At 40.3% G+C, this 26,121-nt stretch overlaps 1 protein-coding gene across 1 annotated transcript in view; it reads right to left on the bottom strand.

The window, feature by feature from the left end:
- LOC124794941 (probable asparagine--tRNA ligase, mitochondrial) overlaps positions 1 to 26,121 on the bottom strand; it is an 83,964-nt gene that overhangs the window by 44,506 nt on the left and 13,337 nt on the right. Inside the window, exon 3 of the mRNA XM_047258655.1 lies at positions 8,160 to 8,394. Coding sequence (XP_047114611.1) covers positions 8,160 to 8,394 — 235 coding nt within the window. The remainder of the gene's footprint in view (positions 1 to 8,159; positions 8,395 to 26,121) is intronic.

Below are 26,121 nucleotides of genomic sequence, written 5' to 3'. Positions count from 1 at the left end.
GTAGTGAGTGCTCCTATATAAACCAGTAGTTGCAACTCTTCCATAGTTGTGTTTTCATTTATTTTGTTGTATATGATTGTGTTGATAGTTGTTATTGTTGTTTCAACTTGTGGGTTATTTGGTGGTCTATGCAAGAATAGTCTGATGTCTCTATTTGTGTCTTTGTATTCTATATATGTCAGCTGAAATTTTTCTTCTATATCTAACATGTGTGTCACTTTGTGTTCTATTTGTGCTTGTTCTGGTGGCTGTCTTAAGATTTCGTTTTCCTCTGATTGTTTAATTGATGCGTGTTGTTCTTTGTTTGTTTGCTCTGGGATGTTTGCGTCCATTACTGTATTTTCTTCTTCTTCTGACTGTACATTATTTTGTTCCAGTATTTGCTGTGCTTGTTGTTTGATGTTTTCTAATTCTGACTGGGGTATCCTGTTATTTTTGATTATTTCACGGATCTGATCAGCTAGTCATTGTTCTGTTAAAAATTTTAATTCTGGGTATCTCGTAATAAATGTTGTGTATACTTGTGATGTGTATCCAGTTGTGTTGGTTCCTAAGTTTGTTGCTTGGTAATAACAGAACATGAGGTGTCAGTTAACTTCATCAGACCATCTCATCCTCGGCCTTTGTTTTCCTTCTAGGGTGGTTGCAGGAAGCATGTCCTGCAAAACACCTCTATTTGGATTTAAATCATTTTCCGTGTGGCTAGCAGCGTCGTTACCATTGTGGACGGGCATAGGGTTCAAGCGCAGTCCCCGACCATGACAGCGCTTGTCCGAGGCTTCATTAGTTCTGTCCAGAACCAACTAATCATACTAAAAGAGATTTTAGCGCTATTAGTGGTTTGTTGTTTTCGTCGCGTTTTACGACTGGCAGAACATACCGGAGGCCTATTCTTTTCCCGGGCCTCCACGGGGTTTATTATTGTTATCTTCTTCCCTTTCTCAGACCTTAGGTCTGGTTAAAAATGGAAGGTGACGCGGACCTTGATCAAGCGTGACTTCCTTTTAACTGTAAGGTATATGTTACATTGCATTTAGGATCTTTCAGGTGATTGAACATGTATCAATAATTACGGATTTCTGTAGCTGTATATATAAGTTTGGATGCAGCTGTATTGCATTGAGGTACTGGTGGATATTGTGTGGTATGACTCCTGTAGTTGACAGTATAATTGGTATAATGTCAACTTTATCCTGATGCCACATGTCCTTGACTTCCTCAGCCAGTTGGATGTATTTTTCAATTTTTTCTCCTGTTTTCTTTTGTATATTTGTTGTATTGGGTATGGATATTTCGATTAGTTGTGTTAATTTCTTCTTTTTATTGGTGAGTATGATGTCAGGTTTGGTATGTGGTGTTGTTTTATCTGTTATAATGGTTCTGTTCCAGTATAATTTGTATTCATCATTCTCCAGTATACTTTGTGGTGCATACTTGTATGGGGGAACGTGTTGTTTTATTAGTTTATGTTGTATGGCAAGTTGTTGATGTATTATTTTTGCTACATTGTCATGTCTTCTGGGGTATTCTGTATTTGCTAATATTGTACATCCACTTGTGATGTGATCTACCGTTTCTATTTGTTGTTTGCAAAGTCTGCATATATCTGTTGTGGTATTGGGATCTTTAATAATATGCTTGCTGTAATATCTGGTGTTTATTGTTTGATCCTGTATTGCAATCATGAATCCTTCCGTCTCACTGCATATATTGCCTTTTCTTAGCCATGTGTTGGATGCGTCTTGATCGATGTGTGGCTGTGTTAGATGATATGGGTGCTTGCCATGTAGTGTTTTCTTTTTCCAATTTACTTTCTTCGTATCTGTTGATGTTATGTGATCTAAAGGGTTGTAGAAGTGGTTATGAAATTGCAGTGGTGTAGCCGATGCATTTATATGAGTGATTGCTTTGTGTATTTTGCTAGTTTCTTCTCGTTCTAGAAAGAATTTTCTTAAATTGTCTACCTGTCCATAATTATTATTATTATTATTATTATTATTATTATTATTATTATTATTATTATTACTCCTGAAACTTCCTGGCAGCTTAAAACTGTGTGCTGGACTGAGACTCAAACTCAGGACTTTTGCCTCTCGCTGGCAAGCGCTCTACTGACTGAGTTGCCCAATACAACTCAGGGCCCGTTCTCACAGCTTGATTTTCGCCAGTACCTCGTCTTCTACCCTCCGAATTTCACAGAAGCTCTCCTGTGAACCTTGCAGAATTAGAGCTCCTGGAAGAAAGGATACTGCAGAGACATGGCTTAGCCACAGCCTGGGGGAAGCTTCCAGAATGAAATTTTCACTCTGCGTTGGAGTGTGCGCCAATATGAAACTTCCTGGCAGATTAAAACTGTGTGCTGGACTGAGACTCACTTTTGCAGGCAAGTGCTCTACTGACTGAGCTACTCAAGCACAACTCATGACATGTCCTCACAGCTTCATTTCTGCCATTCTGGAAACATCCCTCACGCTCCGCAGTATCCTTCCTTCCAGGAGTGCTAGTTCTGCAAGGTTCACAGGAGAGCTTCTGTGATGTTTGGAGGGTAGGAGATGAGGTACTGGAGGAAGAAAAGCTCCGAGGATGTGTCGTGAGCTGTGATTGGGTAGCTCAGTCGGTAGAGCCCTTGCCCATGAAAGGAAAGGTCCCAAGTTTGAATCTTGGTCTGGCACACAGTTTTAATCTGCCAGGAAGTTTCAAATTAGTGCACACACTGCTGCAGAGTGAAAATTTCATTCTGGATTATTACTCCCCTTAATATCGATGTTAGTATTACCGGAACTAAGGAAGAGAATTTGGATCTTTTGTTGTTTTTGTAGTGTCTTCAATCCAACAGGTATGGTACAGCTCTCCACACTTGTCTAACCTGTGCAAGAGTCTTCATCACTGCATTTCTACTGCAACCTATATCCTTTTGAAGCTGCTTACTGCATTCAAGCCTCAGGCTCCCTCTAAAAATTTTAGCATTCACACTCCCCTCCATTACAAAGTTGAGGATTCCTTGAGGCCTCAGGATATGTACTATTAAGTGATCCTTTCTTTTAGCCAAGTTAGTCCGCAAATTTCTTATTTCCCAAATTCGATACAGTACTTCCTCATCAGTTATCTGGTCTGCCTAGCTAATCTTCAACATTCCCCTGAAGCACCACATTTCAAAAGATTCTATTCTCTTTTTGTTTGAACTGTTTATTGCGCACATTTTATTTCCATACAAGACTACACTTCATATCAAAAACACTCCTTAACACTTAAATTCATATTCAATATTAATAAATGTCTCTTTTTCAGAAATGCTTTTCTTGCTATTGCCAGTCTGTATTTTATATCATCTCTACTTGCATCATCAGTTTTTTAAGTTGTCTACCAATTTTAATGTCTATTTTCTTAATCTAGTCCCTTCTGCATTTTCTGATTTAATTCAACTAGATTCAATTACCCTTGCCTTTTGTTGATGTTCATCTTGTAACCTCTTTTCAAGACATTATCCATAAGGTTTAACTGTCCTTCCTGGTCCCTCTGACAAAACGAATTTGGATAAAATAACCAATTACGATGATTTTACATACAGCAGATGTCCAATGATAGTACACTTGCAGAGTGTTGCTCATAGAGTGGGACTTCTCATTCTACAGCAAACAATAAGGACAGAACAACTCACAGAATACTGGAGTTTTGAAGATATCACCAATAAGAAACTTTTCAGTTATAGTAAAACTACATGCTCAAGTGTTTCCAGAAACTGACAGAACAATCTACAATTACGACACTTTAAAGGCTTTTTCTTTTCCATGCACAAACGACTAAAAGCATTTAAATTTTACGAAAATGTCTTAAAATAAAGCATATTTATTTCTTGTACATCATTTGAGTTTAATAATTTATGACTACTTAGAACAACTAGAAAGTGAGAGAACCTCTACTCCTCACTCTATAGTTCAAGCACTGTGCGGTTGACAGGCATATCATTAGGACAGAGAAATGGTGATGAGATTTCAGACAATGTCTTTGGAGCAAACACAAAACACAAATGGTTCCAGCAGACTACACTGTCCTGTCACTGTGCCTCAACTATATGGTGAATTGTTATGTGTACTTCCATTATTTGACAAATGTGTGGGATATTTAGAGTCGTGGAGTGTATCATTTATAGGTTTAAAATGTTCTGATTGGATGAAATCAAATTCAAAAGTACATAAAATGAAATCTGCATTCAGCATCTGAGTGAAAAAGATACCACGATTGGTGATGCCACACAAGGTACAACCAATTATGTGATTCAAGTCAATTTTTGGTGTAAAGTTGACTACCTTTTCAAAATTTAAATACCTATGATGAATGTGTTTGCTATTTTGGCTATAAAAAGCAAGGAGGTCATCTTCCAGAACTGTTGAAATTTGTGAGAGCACTTTTTTGCCATTCCAGCATGTAATGCAAATGTTTTTCACTGATTTTGTCCCAGTGGACAAATGAAACAAACAGATTAAATGTGGTCTCTGTGAGGAAAAGGGGGGGGGGGGGGGGGGGCAGCACTACATCATTTAAATATAATTGAATGTTTGGTGCTCTACAGCTTTCAGATATTTATTAAAGGACATCTTCTATATGCCATGAACTGCACTATAAATGTTTATTTGCCAAAACTGATTTTCAGGTTTACAATCCACCATTGTGGCATGCAGAGGAACAAACAACTGTATGCACAATAATTTCTACAAAATGCTAAATTTATATCTAGTAGCTGAAATATAAGTCTACTGACATTATGTACCTCTATAATAGAAACACGCATGTCAGTTAATATGACAGGATGTGAAACCTTACAATTTCTAATATTCCTTGACGTGTGAATCTTGATATGGTTTTTTATGTTTCATGTTTAGCTGCTCTGTTCTTACTATTGCTTCCAGTTACAGTACTAATGAGTATCCTGCTGTTCATGAAATATTCTTACACTCAGGAATGATTTTGCTTTCAGTTAATCGTTTCTGATCTCCTACTCATCTCCTGCAAAAATTTGTTTTATGAGCTAGAAAATAACCCAGTTATTCACCAATAAGGAATTTTAATCCACCTCAACTTATAATCTCAGACTGAATATGTTATCTCAAAGGTTGGACAGTCCGAATTATGCTGCACCCGACAAGACATGACACTAATGTGATCTGAGCTGAAGAAGACAGAACCACCATCACTGCATTTAATTATTATTCAAGATCACCGACATGCTGGCAATGTTCAGGTTAGCGGTCAATTTGTCTCTGTTCCGACCAAATAATCCAATACCATGGTTTATGCAAGTAGAAGCCAGCTTTTGCTACTTAGTAATTACAGCTGCCTCAATGAAATTCACCCTCGTACTGAGTAAACTTGACCACCGCACCCCCTCCAGAGAATTCATATGAAAGGCTTACATCAGAATTAATCCAAAGAGTCACAGTGTTGCACAAGGAGCAAATCTCGTAAGATACAGACAATCGCAAGCCATCACAATATCTGCATCACCTGTGGAGCAAGGTATATGCAGTTACCATTCCTGACAATTTACTATGCACACTGTGGAGCAGCAGACTACCGCCACAGGGCAAGGTTTGCTTCACAAACGGAAATGCCATCAGATCCAGTGGTGGAGCTCACTGACTGAATTCAAAACGATGACTACAAACTTCTGGTGTCCTGGCTGCTGGCTATCTCAGTTGGACAGGCTGTGAGCAGTCGTGTGGCAGAAATCTCAACGAGTATGGATTTGAAAGCCTAAACAAACAGCTACAGGGGCACTGTCAGAGCTTTTCCACGCATGCTGAGTAGAAAACTTACCCACCAGACGTGAAGAAATAATTTGCAAACTGCCACCAATTACTGACAAACTGGATAGTCCATGAATAGTTTCCTTTTTGCCCTCTCCCTTTTGTCATGTCTAGCCTATTATATTCAATGGCCAATAAAATTTCACAGATATGACATATTGACACCAACTGTGTGCAGACAGGGGAATCTTTCCTCTTGCAAAACCAGTCTTGCCCTGAGGAAGGTCATTGTACTAAGGCCGAAACCTCAGTCTTACAGTTAATATTTAAAGTATTTTATACAGTGATGTGGTATAACACCCAGAAATTTTTTATCATTTAAAATATCAAAATTCCACAAAGAGATTGTGATTTGCAAAGTCTGGTAATGAATTTGAATATTTGTGTGAGTTCCCTCCAAAAGATTTAATTAAAGTATGGATTTGTAGGTGCACTAAGAAATACAAGCAAGAAGTAATAACTTAAAAAAGTAATTATGCTTTGCTGAAACACAACATTGTTTGCTGCTCAGTAAAGTATTTTAACTGGCTATGCTAGTTATTTCATGATTGCCAGAGGAGATATAAGACAACAAGAAATATGACAATGGTGGCATATATTCTGTGACAGATTGGATCATGGGCCATACAACAGAGGAACAGCTACAGTGCAAAAATTGTTGGGCATTACTTAGGTAAGCTTACAATCTTAATGGTTGAAAAGTCTATAAACTGATTAATAAACTAAAATGGCTAAAGAGTACTTATGGCAGAACCAGCTCTTCCAATGTATGCCGCTGTTGGCAATTTGTTATTGTTCGTTGTAGCCAGTTGTGTGATAGTACACAGTTGTCAACGAGAATCGTTCAATCTTACAATCTCATTTGTCACCAAAGAGATAAGAGTCACAAATATTTGGCCATTTTTCTAAATATGTAACAATTTCCAAGATTGTGGTTGGGTTGGGATGAAATAGCACAGATTAAATCACTGTGAGTGAAAAGAGCAGCAATGAAACTTATAATCTTGCTTTTATGCAATTGCAGGCTCTCTCAGCATATATCAACTATGAAATTTTCACAGGTTATCAGCCGAGTGGTGTCGTCTTCTAGTTACAATGTTTCAATGGATTACGTATCCATCATCTTCAGGCATATCTTCAGGTGAAGAGGGTAGATACGCAATCCACTGAAACATTGCGACTAGAAGACAACAGCACTTGGCTGATAACCAGTGAAGATTTCATAAATAATCTTGCTTGTCACAAATATCTGGCTGCGGAAGCCATGATTTCGGAGTTAGTGCTTAGTGTGGGACCAATTACTAGTTAACTTCATATACGAGGCAAAGGATATTGCGAACAAGCAATGTCACCGGCTACCAACATCCAACTCACAATTGGTCATATTCGCTTTCCATAATTCATTGTGCAAACAGTTGCCACCTGCAGCAGACAACAAAGTCTGGGTACACAGTATGTGCACTTTCACTAATTACTGCCTTTTTTAAACAAAAGTCAAGAAAAAATTAATCCCACGCCAAAAGTAATACAGCTTACATCCATAACATGATAGGTGGGATATTAGTAGGATTAGCATCACCTTCTTAATGAAACTTAACAAAAACGTGTGAAAAACATTAAACAAATCACATTGTTGACTAGAATATTATGAGTACGAAGAAAGGGTAATTGAGAAAGCTACAGTTGAAGTCAATTTAATTCCAAATGTATACTTTTTCCTATGCAATTTCCTTGATTCACTTCTGCTAGCAAGAAATATTTCTTGGATATGGAATGTTATAGGCATAGTACTAATATTGATGTATATCAATACCTTCTAATACTGCATACCCTGCAATACACAACATGTAACCTTGTGCCCTGTTTCATCAGCCAGATGGTCCAAATTCTTTTCCTCAATGCTAGTAGCAGTTACGGAATTTACTTCATATGGTGAACTTAGTTTCTCTCACTAGAATGGCCTTAATTTACACTAAAATCTCCAGTTATTGATAGCCATTTCACTTTATTCCCCTGCACTTATCATCATTCATAGTACTATATTCCTCACACCTCACATTCATATTTTTCTTTCTTTTTATGGTGCTTTTTTGCATTTTCTGTCTTTGGTTTTCTCCTCCTCCTCTACTTGCTGTTTTTCCTTCACGCAAAATGTCTGTTCACAGTGATTCATGCCTTAATCTCTGATTTGTCAATTTGTCCTCAATAGCACTAGCCTCCCAGACTTCCAAGTCCTATTTGTCTCCCTCTTTTATTATTGAAATCCTTAGTTCTGGTAGCTTATACTTCTGACAACTACTGTTGCTGGACGTTACAAAGATCTTGACGAGTACAATATTAAGATGTCATGCTCACCTCAAGAACTCTGCATCTTTCTTTTCCTGCCAAGAGCTCTATATCATCAGAATGCTCTGCCAACAAACATTCTGCTGATGCACGGACTAGACCTTCTGCCGCAGCAGACACATCATCCAGATTATCAGAAAATGCCAGTTCTGCCTCAATCATGTAGAATTCAGAAAGATGTCTACCGGAGCGTGAATTCTCCGCGCGAAATGTTGGACCAAAACAGTAAACATTACCAATTCCCCTGTGAAACACCAACAGTTGCAGTTACTGAAATGATAAAATTAATCATATATCCAACAGAAAATATCACTTGCATTAAAATATTACAAAATACAACATTTTTATTTGTTCAGGTAATTGTAAATCATTTTAACTATTCACGACAAAGTCTGTAATTTTTCTTTTAGAATATGCTATAAATTTCAGTGTCAAATAATATACACTCCTGGAAATTGAAATAAGAACACCGTGAATTCATTGTCCCAGGAAGGGGAAACTTTATTGACACATTCCCGGGGTCAGATACATCACATGATCACACTGACAGAACCACAGGCACATAGACACAGGCAACAGAGCATGCACAATGTCGGCACTAGTACAGTGTATATCCACCTTTCGCAGCAATGCAGGCTGCTATTCTCCCATGGAGACGATCGTAGAGATGCTGGATGTAGTCCTGTGGAACGGCTTGCCATGCCATTTCCACCTGGCGCCTCAGTTGGACCAGCGTTCGTGCTGGACGTGCAGACCGCGTGAGACGACGCTTCATCCAGTCCAAAACATGCTCAATGGGGGACAGATCCGGAGATCATGCTGGCCAGGGTAGTTGACTTACACCTTCTAGAGCACGTTGGGTGGCACGGGATACATGCGGACGTGCATTGTCCTGTTGGAACAGCAAGTTCCCTTGCCGGTCTAGGAATGGTAGAACGATGGGTTCGATGACGGTTTGGATGTACCGTGCACTATTCAGTGTCCCCTCGACGATCACCAGTGGTGTACGGCCAGTGTAGGAGATCGCTCCCCACACCATGATGCCGGGTGTTGGCCCTGTGTGCCTCGGTCGTATGCAGTCCTGATTGTGGCGCTCACCTGCACGGCGCCAAACACGCATACGACCATCATTGGCACCAAGGCAGAAGCGACTCTCATCGCTGAAGACGACACGTCTCCATTCGTCCCTCCATTCACGCCTGTCGCGACACCACTGGAGGCGGGCTGCACGATGTTGGGGCGTGAGCGGAAGACGGCCTAACGGTGTGCGGGACCGTAGCCCAGCTTCATGGAGACGGTTGCGAATGGTCCTCGCTGATACCCCAGGAGCAACAGTGTCCCTAATTTGCTGGGAAGTGGCGGTGCGGTCCCCTACGGCACTGCGTAGGATCCTACGGTCTTGGCGTGCATCCGTGCGTCGCTGCGGTCCGGTCCCAGGTCGACGGGCACGTGCACCTTCCGCCGACCACTGGTGACAACATCGATGTACTGTGGAGACCTCACACCCCACGTGTTGAGCAATTCGGCGGTACGTCCACCCGGCCTCCCGCATGCCCACTATACGCCCTCGCTCAAAGTCCGTCAACTGCACATACGGTTCACGTCCACGCTGTCGCGGCATGCTACCAGTGTTAAAGACTGCGATGGAGCTCTGTATGCCACGGCAAACTGGCTGACACTGACGGCGGCGGTGCACAAATGCTGCGCAGCTAGCGCCATTCGACGGCCAACACCGCGGTTCCTGGTGTGTCCGCTGTGCCGTGCGTGTGATCATTGCTTGTACAGCCCTCTCGCAGTGTCCAGAGCAAGTATGGTGGGTCTGACACACCGGTGTCAATGTGTTCTTTTTTCCATTTCCAGGAGTGTACAAACATCCCATCCACATAAAATCTACAAAACCTTTAGCACGATGATGGACACTTGACATGTGATTTTTGTGCTTGTCAAAGCGTAAGTTTTGATTGTATATTTTTTGTGAGTTTCTCATTTTGAATATATCTTCAGTATATACATATTTAGTGATTATTATATTGAAATTTTACCTGTACACTGAATTTACGATAGTCATCGTCTAGGTCTGACCTTTGTTTACATGCCAAACTCACACATGTAATAAACCATGAGCATCTGCAAGTATTTTATACATACCTTTTGCTGTGAATAGCTGCACTAGAATCTTTTTTCTTGTCACACAAATGAAGATTGCAATTTAGAAATATATTGTGCTGTTTTGAACTTCTCTTAGGAGTGATTTCTGTGTTAACATTTTATGTATGTACATCTGAAATTACTGAACTCATGCTAGTATCAAACTCAACAAAACAATGTATGTTACATTGGTTGATTGGTTGGATGATTAAAGGGCCCAAACTACTAGGTCATCAGCCCCACTTTTCTCGAACAGACAGGTCTACATGACAGTAGGTCAGAGATAGTCTACCATGTAAAACCCCGGGAAAGAAAAACCCCAAGGTCTACAAAGATCAACAAAGGTGACATACGGGATGAAGAGAAGAAAGGGAGACAGAGGAAGGAATGTAGGCGAGGTGCCCCACCTCGGGAGCAGCCGGAAGCCCCCGTAATCAGAGTGCAATGAGGTGACTTACATCCCCCAACCCTGCCACTCACCAGAGGTACCCTACTCATATGTTGCCTAGGTAAGACTATGAACATGGACAGGGCAAGAACACACAGATAGACAAAAGATGAAAATGTCTAACAGACCACATGAAATGGAGGAAGAAGAATAAAAGAGCAGGTAGCGCGAGGACTGGACTGGACCACTGAGCCCAGGCAGCCGCACCCCGCTCTGGGCAGAGGAGGCAACAGAGAGTTCTACCAACCCCTCAATAGGCTGATAAGGTTACAGAGTCCTTCCTTAAAGAAAGTAGTAAAAGTCTTCTTCACAAATAAAACATAAAACTAAGTCAGACACTGAAGCATCCTCTCCTAACACTAGGGGTAGCTAGTCAGGGAGATTAATAAGAGTCCACTGCAGGGTGGCTAGGTCGGGGCAGTCCAGCAAAATGTGGACTACTGTTGAACAGGAACCACAACAACAGTGGGATGGGTCCTCGTGACAGAAGAGATGACCATGAGTCAACCCAGTATGGCCAACATAGAGTCGGCGAAGGACAGGAGAGTTCTTGCAAGAGGCCTGCATAGAGGACCTCCACAGATTCTTAGTCTCCTTTATCACTGGTAGTTTGTTTGGTGAAGTGAGCCATTCTGTATTCCAGATTCCTAAACCCTGATGGCATAATACCAATTAGAAGTCTTTTTCAGAATACCGATCTCAAGAATCTGTTTACTGGTAGCCAGTTTGGTCAAGCTACCAGCGAGTTCATTCCGCGGAACCCCCATGTGGCCCAAGGTCCAGACAAAGATCACTGAACAACCACATTGTTCAAGGGCATACTGGGAATCCTGGATAACAATGTTTAAGGGATGGTGAGGGTAATGTTGGTCAAAAGCTTTTTAAGTGCTCAGGGAGTTGCTGCAGATGAGAAAGCAACAGATATGCTCGGGAGCATGAGATATGGCTACCAATTCCACAGTGACAACAGGACAGCCATCTGGCAAGGAACCCATTCAGTATGTCCTGCATGAGTATAAGCAAAGCCTATGTAACCAGCAACCAACTGAGCCATCAGTATAGACTACTTCTAAACCCTTGAATACACCAAGAATGGATAAAAATTGGTGGTAGAGGGCTTCGGAAGGAATTGAGTCTTTCAGACTTTGTGATAGGTCAAAACAAAGCTGTGGCCAAGGGATACATCACTAAGGTGTATGTGAGTGGGCTCAGAGGAGAGATGGAAGGGGAAATAACTGGAGTTCACAGGGGAGGGACCACATGTGGATTTCAATCATAATCCCTGATCTGACTCGCCATTGCGAGAGATGGAGTTCCATGTCTGTAAAGAGCAGATAATCTTCGGATGCTTAGAGAAGTTGTGAATGTGGATAGCATTATTGACAAGCTGTTGTTGGCACCTGATCTGCGATGGAGGGAGCCCAGCCTCCATGAGTAAGCTGTTCACAAGGCTAGCTCGAAACACTCCTGTCGCAAGTTAAACCCTGCAATGGCGCATCGGATACAGTATCCGCAATTCTGGGGGGTGTGTCAAACCATATGCCAGACTCTCATAATCAAGACAGGATTGTATCAGGATTTGTAAAGCTACAGAAGGGTGTGTGATTGGCACCCCAGCTGATGTTACTCGGGCAACAAAATGTATTTACGTGCAGCCAGCACTTTCGCTTAGGCTGAAGAGGATGGAGAACCCACATCAACTGAGAATAGAAAATGAGTTCTAACAAGGAATAAGTTTCCACCACACTGAATACTTGGTCATCAAAGTAAAGTTCTAAAGTTCTGGTTTGTGGTTAACGGTGCGACGATGGCAGAAGTGCATGACGTGAGTCTTGGCAGCTGAAAACTGGAAACCATGGGTTACAGCCCATGTCTGCACCTTTTGTATGGTGCCTTGCAGTCAATGTTTAATGAGACCCACACTAGAGGAGCAATAGCAGAGGCAAAAGTTGGCAGCATATAAGGAAGATGGTATTCAGGACCTCACAACTACTTTTAGACCACTTATGGCTACTAGAAAAAGAAGGATACTCAGTACAGAGCACCACACGACTCCATTCTCTTTGATATGGGAGATACTAAGGGGAGCACCAACTCAAACCCAGAAAGCCTGGTGTGACAGGAAGTGCCGGATAAGAATCAGGGGTGGACCCTGTAGATCCCATTCACGTAAGGTAGCAAGGATGTGGTGTCGCCTTTTACAAGTCAGAGAAAATGGCTATAATGTGTTGATATCGAGCAAAAGTTGTTCAGATGGCAGACTCCAGGTAAACCAGATTATCAGTAGTGGAAAGGCTTGGTGAAAACCAGCATGGGATGGAGCCAGAAGACGCGGAGACTCAAGGAGCCAACACAGCCGCCAGCTCATCATGCATTCAAGCAACTTACAGAGAACACTAGTGAGACTAGCTGGGTGATAACTGTCCATCTCTAGAGTGTGCTTACCCGTATTCAGCACTGGGACAATGATGTTTACTTGCCATTGTAATGGTAACTCGCCCTTGCGCCAGACATGGTTAAAGATGGCAAGAATATGATGTTGCCAATCTACTGATAGGTGCTTGATCATTTGGTTTTGGATGTGGTCCAGTGCTGGAGCTAACTCAGGGCAGTGGGCTAGGACACTGGCGAATTCCCACTCACTGAATGAAGCATTATATGGCTCCAGGCAGCATGTAGTAAAAGCAGACACAGAGGCCCAAGCATAATGCAGACAAAATGTTTGGCAACGGCTTACGTGTCAGTGTAGACCACCATTCAAGATAATGCCAGGAACACCAGCAGGTGTCTGGTATCCATAGAGAAGTCTGATCTTTGCCCAAACCGACAAAGGGGAGATACTTGGTCCAATGGTTGAAATGTACCACTCCCAGCATTCTCATTTCTGTCATTTTATTATGTGGTGAACCTGGGCATGGAGTCGTTTACAAGCAATGAGGTGCTCCATCAATGAGTGCCACTTATGGAACTAGAGAGCCTACTTACGATCTCTAATGGCCTTTGTGATTTATGATGACCATCATGGTTCTGTCTTCCATCGGACAAGCCCGAGGAACAGGAGTCGCCAACCCAGCTGCCGAAAGAATGGCTTAGTTGTATTCTGGACTGTCTCTCTGATATCTCCACGCGATGGGGAGACAAGGGCGACAGCAGAGGTGAAAGCACCCCAGGCAACACTGTTCAGAGCCCATCTGGGCAGGCGTCCATGGGAGTGACACTGAGGGAGAGACAGGAAGACCAGGAAGCGGTCACTACCACACAGGCCATCATGGACTCTCCAATGGACAGATAGGAGAAGACAAGGACTGCAAATGGAAAGGTTAATGGTTGAGAAAGTTCCATGCACTACACTGAAGTGTGTGGGGGTACAAATAGTCAAGAGACAAAGGTCAAGTTGTGCCAGGAAGTTTTTGAGTTCTTTGCTGCATCCAGTAATCATGGTTCCACCCCACAAAGGATCATGGGCACTGAAATCATCCGAGATTAGGAAAGGTGAGCAGAAGTGAGAAACCAATGCAAACAATATGTTCTGAGACACTTCACCATCAGGAGAGAGGTATACATTGCAGATGGTAATATCCTGAAATGCCCTTACCCGAACAGCGACAGCCTCCAAAGGTGTATTAAGAGGAACAAGTTCGCTATAGTGTCCATAACGTATGTGCAAACTCCACTTGACACACAGTCACAGGTAGCATGATTCTTATAGAATGTTACACCCTTTTATAAAGAAATAAGGATAACAGATATCAGAATTTTTTTTTAGTTTCATGTATTTACAGATTGTTTTCCTTTGCTATAGATATTTTACTTGATCACACGCAGAAATTGCGAGAGCTGCCATAAGAAAATGAAGTTGTGGGGTGCACTGTGAGAGCTGAAGCAAATGGTTTCACTGGGGAGAAAGCTGTGTGAAGAAAGGAAGACTAGGGTTTAACATCCTTCTGACAATGTGAGAAGAACTCTTGGCAGGTCAATGAGATCCTGCAAAATATGCAGCATGACTAGAGCAATAATAGAGGAGCAGGAGAGGAAAATTTCTGTCCATCAGGTACACTTCAGTGAAGCTAGGAGAGAGCTAGTAAGGATGAAGAAAGGCAATGGTGAGGGAGCTGTTCATGAACTGGCAGTTGGTAAGAAGGCTAGTAGGACGAGGTCACCATCTGATACTTATGTTGTGTCTACCAGGAGCAGATTGCAGCTGCCAGAATTGGGGGGGAGGTGAGCCTCAAGATGATGATGTAGTAGGAAATAGGCAGTAGACTCTGCCTGTGAGTAGGAGGGCTAGGAATGATACAAATGTTAGGAAGAAGAGAGTACCGATGCTAGATAGCAGTCATTGCAGTGGTGTAGACCCCCAATTGGTAGCATTTTCAAGCTGATTCCTGGTCTTGATCAGGGGGCTGATGTTTCATGACCTCTGTGTAAGATTTTCATGAAGGCTGATCAGACAGCACAGTGGGCAGGCCATGGAACAGCCTGGATAGAGACATGGAGTACAAATAGATGGTGACCTGAGTAAGGCAGTTTCTCTAACTGTTAGCACCAAGGTGAGCTCAGTTGAGCTGTTCTGGCAGCTAGTTGGCTTAATCTTGGCAATGCTGTACAGTGAATCAGTGCAAAGCTGGAGATGACACTGATGACTGCTGCATGGGCAAACATTCCACTGGTGTTTGTGGGGACTATTGGGAGATAGAGCTACACTAGGCATGGTCTGCACATCAACAGGACTGGAAAAAGAAGATCAGTGGAGTCAGTCAGTAAGAGTATGAAACGTAGGTGTATGGCTCTGCATGGTCAAACAACTGTTACCATAGGTACACAACTAGATCTTTTTTAAGATAAATCATGACAAAGAATTCCCCTGCCTTGAAGTGTCTCATTCAGTTTAGAGACTTCTTCAGTTAGTACTTGAAAGATAGAATGTACAACTACAGAGTGCACACACATTACAGAAATTTGCTCAGAATTATCTATTGATCATCAAAATGTGCAGTCTCAAAATAAATGGCACCAGCTTAAAGCTGAATTACGGAAATAAATTTGTTGGCTTCCATGGCCGGTGTCATTTGGATAAAATAATTTTGGGTATTGGGCCACATAAACCGCCCTGAAGAGGACCACAGCACATTGGTCAAAACGGCAATTTAGCTGTTTTAGTAGTTACAATGATGCAGCCCGACACCCAAAATTATTTTATCTGAATTGAATTACAGAGTTTGAACAGCATGATAGCATGCAATACAGGGCACTGGTGTAGAGACAGTCAAATACAGCATACAATGCGATCATCAGTGAATTTGCAAGTTGCTACTTCAGAACTACCTTAAAGGGTGGAGGACCAGGTATTTATATCACAGGTGGTGCATACGTTAAAGCTAGAGTAGATCAGATCACTATTAGCACAGATAAACATTTTGAGTTGGAAGCTACTGAACTACCAAAACTAGACTTTCATAAAATGTTAATTATTCCCTGCATGTACCAGTCATCCGGTGGTAATGTGGAGATCTTTTTCAACAAATTAGTTGAAGTCCAGGAAAAAGTCTCAGCTCCCAGAACTAACAAAATAATATGTGGAGTCATGAATATTAACACAGGTGTTGCGGGTAAATAATTGATAACTTCCTGAATGCTCTGAACACTTTTGGCATGGTAAAAATGATAAATGCTGGTACTGCAGTATCAAGAAGTTCAATATCTGTCTTAGACCATGCAATTACAGATAACAACATGGTAAAAAGAGAAGTATTTATAAGAGATCTTGGTGTTTTAATCATTACTGTCAAACAATAAAGTTAAAGACAGGTTTGACAAAATCCATACAATTGCAGGCTACAAAAGGATCTCCTTGAAATGTAAAATCCATACTTTGTTAGGGCACTGACAAATTGGTTACAGTGCACTTACAGTGTCAGCAGCTTTAATGCTGCATGATGATGTTGGCAATGCACTGACTTTCGTCATAGCCAACTGGGTGCCAATATATGGTAGCAAATGAGAATTGCTGAACCTAATGTTTTCTTTCAGCAGAAGATACAGATTGACTATATTTTCTTTTCAATATGAAGAGTGCCTGAATAACTCTTAATCATATTATATCTTGATTTTTAAGTGTTGTCGCTGCTTTTTGTATTTATTTGGTGAGTGGAAAAAGAACTAGATGTGCTGACAGACTGACCTGTAGTGTAACTCAAGACCTAGGTTCGGTTGGAATGAGACAATCTGCTAGTGAGTTGGCAATGCCAATAAATCTCAACATGAAATTACAGTTGCCCTTGATAGACTGATGTGTAGTCATTGCAATAATCTACTTGTAAATCATTAGATTAGAGATCATGAATAAGACACTTCATAATGATGTGGAACGTGTCAGGTTAATAAAAGGTGTCTATACACGATATTACATTACACAAAATATTATATGACACTTAATATTTTTTTTTTTTAATTTATTTATTTTTTTTTGGGGGGGGGGGGGTTGGGGAAATTATCCACTTACTATATCCAACAATTCATCTAATGAGTAGAAGGAGTTGCCATTAAGAAATTCTTTTAATTTCCTTTTAAATGCTATATAGCTATCTGTCAGACTTTTGATGCTATTAGGTAAGTGACCAAAGACTTTTGTGGCAGCATATTTACCCCCTTCTGAGCCAAAGTTAGATTTAACCTTGAGTAGTGAAGATCATCCTTTCTCCTATTGTTGTAGCCTGTACACCGCTATTACTTGTGAATTCATTCGGATTGTTAATAACAGATTTCATAAGTGAATATATATATATATATATATATATATATATATATATATATATCGTGAGGCTACAGTGAAGATCTCTAGCTCTTTAAATAAGTGTCTGCAGGATGATCTTGGATGAGCTCCAGCAATTATTCTGATTACACGCTTTTGTGCAATGAACACTATTTTACTCAGTGATGAGTTACCCCAGAATATGATGCCATACGAAAGCAGAGAATGAAAATAGGCGTGGTAAGCTAATTAACTCAGATGTATATCACCAAAATTTGCAATGACCCTAAAATCATAAGTAGCTGAACTCAAAAGTTTCAGCAGATCCTTAGTGTGTTTTTTCCAGTTCAACCCCTCATCAATGCATGCACCTAGAAATTTTGAATATTCTACCTTAGCTACAGATTTCTGATTGAAATCTATATTTATTAATGGTGTCATTCCATTTACTGTGTGGAACTGTATATGGTATACTGTGTTTTGTCAAAGTTTAATGAGAGCCAATTTGCAGAGAACCACTTAATGATTTTCTGAAAAACACCATTTACAATTTCCCCAGTTAATTCTTGTCTGTTGGGTGTGATAGCTATACTTGTATCATCGGCAAAAACTACCAGTTTTGCATCTTCGTGAATATCGAATGGCAAGTCATTAATATATATTAAGAACAGCAGAGGACCCAAGATCAAACCTTGCGGCACCCCATTCTTGATTGTTTCCCAATTTGAGAAATCACCAGTTTTTTTGCATATTTCAATATTGCCAAAAACTGCAACTGTGAGGTTAAATTCTGACCTAACATAACAAAGTGACAGTTAACTTTGTTTACAAATTATAGAAAATTACAAATCAGCATTCTGATTCATTGTCAAAAACCATCTCATGATTTATCGTGTTCAGTTCCCATCATCCAACAAGCAAGATGTAACAAAAATTGACTCACGATGGAATAGCCAGTGACACTGTAAGTGCACTTTTACCGGCAAATCAAGCCTGGGATGATGCTAGATCTCTAAATTTTGCATGCTGCTTAAATTCATTTTTGATGAGATATTTCCAAAAATAGTCACTTCAACATCAGTAGCTAAGGAAAACATATGGATAACTGCAGGTGTTTCTAAGTCCTCTCAAACACTTAAATTTCTCAGTTCTTTACAAAAGCACTAAACTAATCCACAGACACAAGATTGTTATCACAGGTACAATAAAAATATGCAGGAGGCTATAACTATCTGCAAAACAATCAATAACAAAATAATACAGAACAAAGAAAATAAAAGCAAAGTAGTATGAGACATTATTAACTGGAAAAGTCAGACACAAGTATAATAACATACAAATCAAAGATGAGGGTAGAATAACAGAAAATCCTCAGGAATTGGCAAATTTTATGAATGGCTATGTTTCTGGTATTGCAGAGAAATTGCAACAAAATTGCCTAAAACACATGTAGAACCCACAATGACTTGCACAGCAAGCACAACGGCTTTTTTTCCCACAATGAAACTTGAAGTCAGGAGGCCAACATATAAGTTTAACAATAAGAAGTCAGTAGATACAGAAGAGGTTCCAGTCTCTATTCTGAAGATGTGCATAGACAGCAAACAAGCCCCATTAACGAACATAAGAAATGAGCCCAGAAACAAGGTTTGCGATGTAGAAAATTACAGGCCAGTTTCACTACCGTATGCATTCTCAAAAACAATTGAATCAATCATGGCAGATAGACTAACGAGTTATATAAGCATATAGAATAATTTTAATGAAGTAGGGTTTTGTTTCAGAAGTGGGAGAAGTACAATATTGGCCACAATAGAGTTCACAAAAGTGAAACTTGAAACTCTTGACAAGGATGAGTTACATGCATCGGCCCCTTACTGAATGTTTCACCAAGCACAAAGTCCCAATTGACTGAAAAAAGTGCAAGTTACTCCTGTACATAAGAAGGATAAAAGAAATGACCGGCAAAATTACAAACTAATATCCTTAACACTGGTTTGCTGCAGAATTCTTGCCCTTTTCTCACACGATATCCTGAAAACCATGGATGAATGGCAACAGGCAGGATCCATACTCTTAGCTTTCCAGACAGTGTCCGACACAGTACCCCGCTGCAGATTGTTAACAAATGTACGAGCATACGGAATAGGTTCTCACATATGTGAGTGGCTTGAAGTCTTCTTCAGTAACAGAAACGAGTATGCTGTCTTTCTACATCTACATCTACATCCATACTCCGCAAGCCACCAGACGGTGTGTGGTGGAGGGTACCTTGAGTACCTCTATTGGTTCTCCCTTCTATTCCAGTCTCGTATTGTTCGTGGAAAGAAGGATTGTCGGTATGCCTCTGTGTGGGCTCTCATCTCACTGATTTTATCCTCATGGTCTCTTTGCGAGGTATACGTAGGAGGGAGCAATATACTGCTTGACTCCTCGGTGAAGGTATGTTCTCGAAGCTTCAACAAAAGCCCGTACCGAGCTACTGAGCGTCTCTCCTGCAGAGTCTTCCACTGGAGTTTATCTATCATCTCCGTAACACTTTCGCGATTACTAAATGATCCTGTAACAAAGCGCGCTGCTCTCCGTTGGATCTTCTCTATCTCTTCTATCAACCCTATCTGGTACAGATCCCACACTGCTCAGTAGTATTCAAGCAGTGGGCGAACAAGCGTACTGTAACCTACTTCCTTTATTTTCACATTGCATTTCCTTAGGATTCTTCCAATGAATCTCAGTCTGGCATCTGCTTTACCAATGATCAACTTTATATGATCATTCCATTTTAAATCACTCCTAATGTATACTCTCAGATAATTTATGGAATTAACTGCTTCCAGTTGCTGACCTGCTATATTGTAGCTAAATGATAAGGGATCTTTCTTTCTATGTATTCGCAGCACATTACACTTGTCTACATTGAGATTCCATTGCCATTCCCTGCACCATGCGTCAATTCGCTGCAGATCCTCCTGCATTTCAGTACAATTTTCCATTGTTACAACCTCTCGATATACCACAGCATCATCCGCAAAAAGCCTCAGTGAACTTCCGATGTCATCCACAAGCTCATTTATGTATATTGTGAATAGCAACGGTCCTACAACACTCCCCTGCAGCACACCTGAAATCACTCTTACTTCGGAAGACTTCTCTCCATTGAGAATGACATGCTGTGTTCTGTGATCTAGGAACTCTTCAATCCATTCACACAATTGGCCTGATAGTCCATATGCTCTTACTTTGTTCATTAAACGACTGTGGGGAACTGTATCGAACGCCTTGCAGAAGTCAAGAAACACAGTATCTACCTGGGAACCAGTGTCTATGGCCCTCTGAGTCTCGTGGACGAATAGCGCGAGCTGGGTTTCACACAATCGTCTTTTTCGAAACCCATGCTGATTCCTACAGAGTAGATTTCTAGTCTCCAGAAAAGTCATTATACTCGAACATAATACGTGTTCCAAAATTCTACAACTGATCGACGTTAGAGATATAGGTCTATAGTTCTGCGCATCTGTTCGACGTCCCTTCTTGAAAATGGGATACCTGTGCCTTTTTCCAATCCTTTGGAACGCTACGCTCTTCTAGAGACCTACGGTACACCACTGCAAGAAGGGGGGCAAGTTCCTTCGCGTACTCTGTGTAAAATCGAACTGGTATCCCATCAGGTCCAGCGGCCTTCCCTCTTTTGAGCGATTTTAACTGTTTCTCTATCCCTCTGTCATCTATTTGATGGTCTTTGATGGTGAATGTTCATTAGAGACAAGGGTATTGTCAGGAGTGCCCCAGGGGAGTGTGACAGTACTGCTCTTATTCTCTATATGTACATAAATGACCTGAAAGACAGGGAGAGAAGCAATCTGCAGCTGTTTGCTGACAATGCTGCAGTGTACTAGAAGGTGTCATTGTTGTGTGACTGCAGAAGAATACAAGATGACTTAGACAAAATTTCTATTGATTTGATGAATGGCAGCTTTCTCTAAATGTAGAAAACTGTAAGTTAATGCAGATGAGTGGGAAAAACAATCCCACAATGTTTGAATACAGCACTAGTAGTGTGCTGCTTGATACAGTCAAACTAGTTAACTGTCTAGGTGTAATGTTGCAAAGTGATATGAATGGAACAAGCACAAAGGACAATAACAGGGAAGGCAAATGGTTGACTTCAGTTTATTGAGAGAATTTTAGGGAAGTGTACCTCATCTGTGAAGAATACTAATTCTTGAATACTGTTCGAGTGTTTGGGATCCCCATTGGCTCAGATTAGAGGACGACATTGAAACAATTCAGAGGTGTGCTGCTAGATTTGTTACTGGTAGGTTCAATCAACATGCAAGTACTACGGAGATGGTTCATGAACACAAACAGGAATTCCTTGAGGGAAGACGACATTCTTTTCACAAAACAATATTGAGGAAATTTGGAGAACTGGCATTTGAAGCTGACTACAGAACGATATTCTTAGATTTATGCAAGGCTTTTGGCCTGTTGACCACACAATACTACTAAACTAGCTAGAAGAACTAGGTGTAACAGGAATATCAAACAAGTGGTTACAGTCTTACCAGGAAAACAGAGTGCAAAAGACAGAGATAGTTTACACATCTGCTGATGATAAATTTTTAGTAAAACAATTATCACACAAGAAACATACAAACATTAGTGTGCCTCAAGGTAGAGTACTGGGTCCAACTCTGCTCTTAATATGTGTCAGTGTTTTCCAGCAACATTATAGTGACTGATAAAAGACAAGAACTCCTTGTAGAGAAAGCAAATGGAACACTGAAGAATGTTTAAAATTGGGCGGTATGTAATAAATTGACCTCGAACATAAATAAAATTAATAGCACGCACTTCAGCACAAAGAGGGAAAACAACTCTATTGCACTGAGTAACAAACACAAATTTTTTGAGGTTGACTACTGATTGTCAATTAACATAGATGGACACAGAAAGATACTGGTAAAAGATTTAGGTGTTTCTGAATCATTTCAGGCAAATGCTGGAATGGTCCCCATGAACACTTTGGACTATTTACTTCATTGTATTGTGAAGAAAAATCCTAAATCATTACAGGATGCTATCTGAGTGAATAAATAAATAAAGTAATACAAATAAACATGTTGTCAACATCCTACAATTTATATAAATCTGTATGGGAAATATTTAAAAATGAAGAATTGTTGGCCTTTCCACAACTGGCAAAATTGCACTACTTTGCTACAAACTGAGGGAATGACACTCACTGAAAATTCACAGTATTTTAACTCTACTGCAAGTTTTCAATCCCCAGAACTTTTTGTCATTTGTGTACATCAGGAAAGTAAACACTCATGCATAATATTGGTTTCGTCTTTCTTTTTGCTTTTCTGCCTTTCCCAGCACGAATGGGATGGACTACCATGAATACATTCCATGAAGTATCATAAAAAAAAAAAAAAAAAAAAAAAAAAAAAAAAAAAAAAAAAAAAAAAAAAAAAAAAAAAACCAACCTGCGCCGAGGTGGACAATTGATAGTATACTTCATCATGACAATCCTCCCAGTCACGTAGCAGTTAGTGCTAAGCAGTTTTCGGCCATAAACAAAATGACAATTGTTTCGCACCATCCTATTCACTGGAAATGATCTCCTGTGACTTTTTCATCTTCCCTTTAACGAATGGATGTAGACAAGACAAATTTCCAGAACAGAGGAGAGACAGAAAAAAGCTGCCAAACATATACAAAAAATATCATCACGATTACAAGAATTCCAACTTAATTGAATCTTCCATGTAGGTGGCAGTTAGTCAGTTGATTTAAAACAGGGGTCAACTGAACCTACCAACAAAGTATGCAACATGACTGGGGGGCAATATTTACTTTCAGGAGATAAAATTTGTAGTACATGTACATCAACATCTATATTCTGCAAACCGCTGCGAAGTGTATGGCAAAGGGTATGTCCCACTGCATCAGTTAATAGGGTTTCTTCCTGTTCCATTCACATATGCAGCACGGAAAGAATGATTGTTGCAGGCCGGAGTGGCCGTGCAGTTCTAGGCGCTACAGTCTGGAGCTGAGCGACCGCTACGGTCGCAGGTTCGAATCCTGCCTCAGGCATGGATGTGTGTGATGTCCTTAGGTTAGTTAGGTTTCATTAGTTCTAAGTTCTAGGAGACTGACAACCTCAGAAGTTAAGTCACATAGTGCTCGGAGCCATTTGAATGATTGTTTGAGTGCCTCTGTGCATGCTGTAATTATTCTAATCTTACCCTCACTAACCCTATGTGAGCAATACATAGGAGATTGTCGTATATTCCTAGAGTCAACAGTTAAAGCTGGTTCTTGAAATTTTATTATTAGATTTTCTTATGGAAGTTTACATCTATCTTCAAGAGTCTTTCAGTTCAGTCACTTCAGTATCTCTGCGACACACCCCCAAAGATTAAACAAACCTATGAACACTCGTGCTGCCCTTCTCTGTATACATTCAATATCCCCTGTTAGTCGTATTTGGGATGGGTTCTACATACTTGAGCAATATTCTAAAACCAGTTACACAAGTGATTTAAAAGCTATCTCCTTTGTAGACTGAGTGCACTTCCCCAGTCTTCAACCAATAAACCAAAGTCTACCATCTGCTTTATCCATTACAGTGTTACACCCAGGTATTTGTATGAGTTGGCTGCATCTATTATCAGTTGCTCTTTACATCCTCGTGCTCCTTTGCAACAGCCGTTTTGTTCTTCATTTATAATTTTGTTCTGTGTTGTATATGTCATTAATTTCTGTGTAATGACTGAAGTTAATATTTTGTATATTGTTGGTAGGCATGTTATGGGGCGATATTTAGCTGGGTTTGCTGTGTCTGCTTGATCTTTAGGTTTCAGATAGGTTATTCCATGTGTAAGTGTATCAAGGAATGTGTATGGGTCTGCAATGTAACTGTTAAATAATTTAGTTAGTTGTGAATGTGTTGAGGTGAACTTCTTTAGCCAGAAATTTGCTATTTTATCTTTTCCAAGGGCTTTCCAATTGTGCGTAGAATTAATTGCTCGGGTGACTTCATGTTGCAAAATTATCACTTCAGGCATTTGTGGTATCATCTTGTATGTGTCTGTTTCTGCTTGTATCCACCGTGCATGTCTGTTATGTTGTACCGGGTTTGACTATATGTTGCTCCAGAAGTGTTCCACGTCTGTTTTGTTTGGTGGATTGTCTATTTTAATGTGTGCGTTATCTATTGTCTGGTAAAATTTCTTTTGGTTTGTGTTGAATGTTTGGTTTTGTTTCCTTCTATTTTCAGTTTTTTTGTATCTTCTAAGTCGTTTGGCCAATGCTTGTAATTTCTGCTTCTTTTCATCTAATTGCTCTATCGCTTCTTGTTGTGAGATTTTACCTAACCTTTTTCGTTTTTTTTCTGACATTCCATTTCTTATAAATTGTGTTAGCTGTCCGATGTCTTTTCTCAGTTTTTCTATTCTGATCTGTAGCCCGTGTTGCCATGCTGGTTTTGTGGGTTTCTTCTGTGTGTTGGTTGGTTCTGATCTCTCCCTAGTGTGTATATTTAGTGTAGTGAGTGCTCCTATATAAGCCAGTAGTTGTAACTCTTCCATAGTTGTGTTTTCATTTATTTTGTTGTGTATGATTGTGTTGATAGTTGTTATTGTTTCCGCTTGTGGGTTATTTGGTGGTCTACGCAAGAATGGTCTAATGTCTGTATTTGTGTCTTTGTATTATATATATGTCAGCTGAAATTTTTCTTCTATATCTAACGTGTGTCACTTCGTGTTCTATTTATGCTTGTTCTGGGGGGTGTCTTAAGATTTCGTTTTCCTCTGATTGTTTAATTGATGCATGTTGTTCTTTGTTTGTTTGCTCTGGGATGTTTGATTCCATTACTGTATTTTCTTCTTCTTCTGACTGTACATTATTTTGTTCCAGTATTTGTTGTACTTGTTGTTTGATGTTTTCTAATTCTGACTGGGGTATCCTGTTATTTTTGATTATTACACGGATCTGATCAGCTAGTCGTTGTTCTGTTAAAAATTTTAATTCTGGGTATCTCGTAATAAATGTTGCGTATACTTGTGATCTGTATCCAGTTGTGTTGGTTCCTAAGTTTGTTGCTTGGTAATAACAGAACATGAGGTGTCGGTTAACTTCATCAGACCATCTCATCCTCTGCCTTTGTTTTCCTTGTAGGGTGGTTGCAGGAAGCATGTCCTGCAAAACACCTCTATTTGGATTTAAATCATTTTCCGTGTGGCTAGCAGTGTCGTTACCATTGTGGACAGGCATAGGGTTCAAGCGTCGTCCCCGACCCTGACAGCGCTTGTCTGAAGCTTCATTAGTTCTGTCCTGAACCAACTAATCACACTAAAAGGGGGGTTAGCGCTATTAGTGGTTTGTTGTTTTCGTCGCCTTTTATGACTGGCAGAACATACCGGAGGCTATTCTTTTCCCGGGCCTCCACGGGGTTTATTATTATTATTCTTTCTTTCTATTCTCAGACATTATGTCTGGTCAAAATTGGAAAGTGACGCGGACCTTGATCAAGTGTGACTTCCTTTTAACTGTATTATTATTATATCTTTCTTTCTTTTCTCAGACGTTATGTCTGGTCAAAAATGGAAAGTGAC

The sequence above is a fragment of the Schistocerca piceifrons genome, chromosome 4, assembly GCF_021461385.2.
Source record: "Schistocerca piceifrons isolate TAMUIC-IGC-003096 chromosome 4, iqSchPice1.1, whole genome shotgun sequence".
NCBI classification, from domain to species: domain Eukaryota; kingdom Metazoa; phylum Arthropoda; class Insecta; order Orthoptera; family Acrididae; genus Schistocerca; species Schistocerca piceifrons.
The sequence above is the reverse complement of the archived record's forward strand: the minus strand, read 5'-3'. Positions and strand labels throughout refer to the sequence as shown.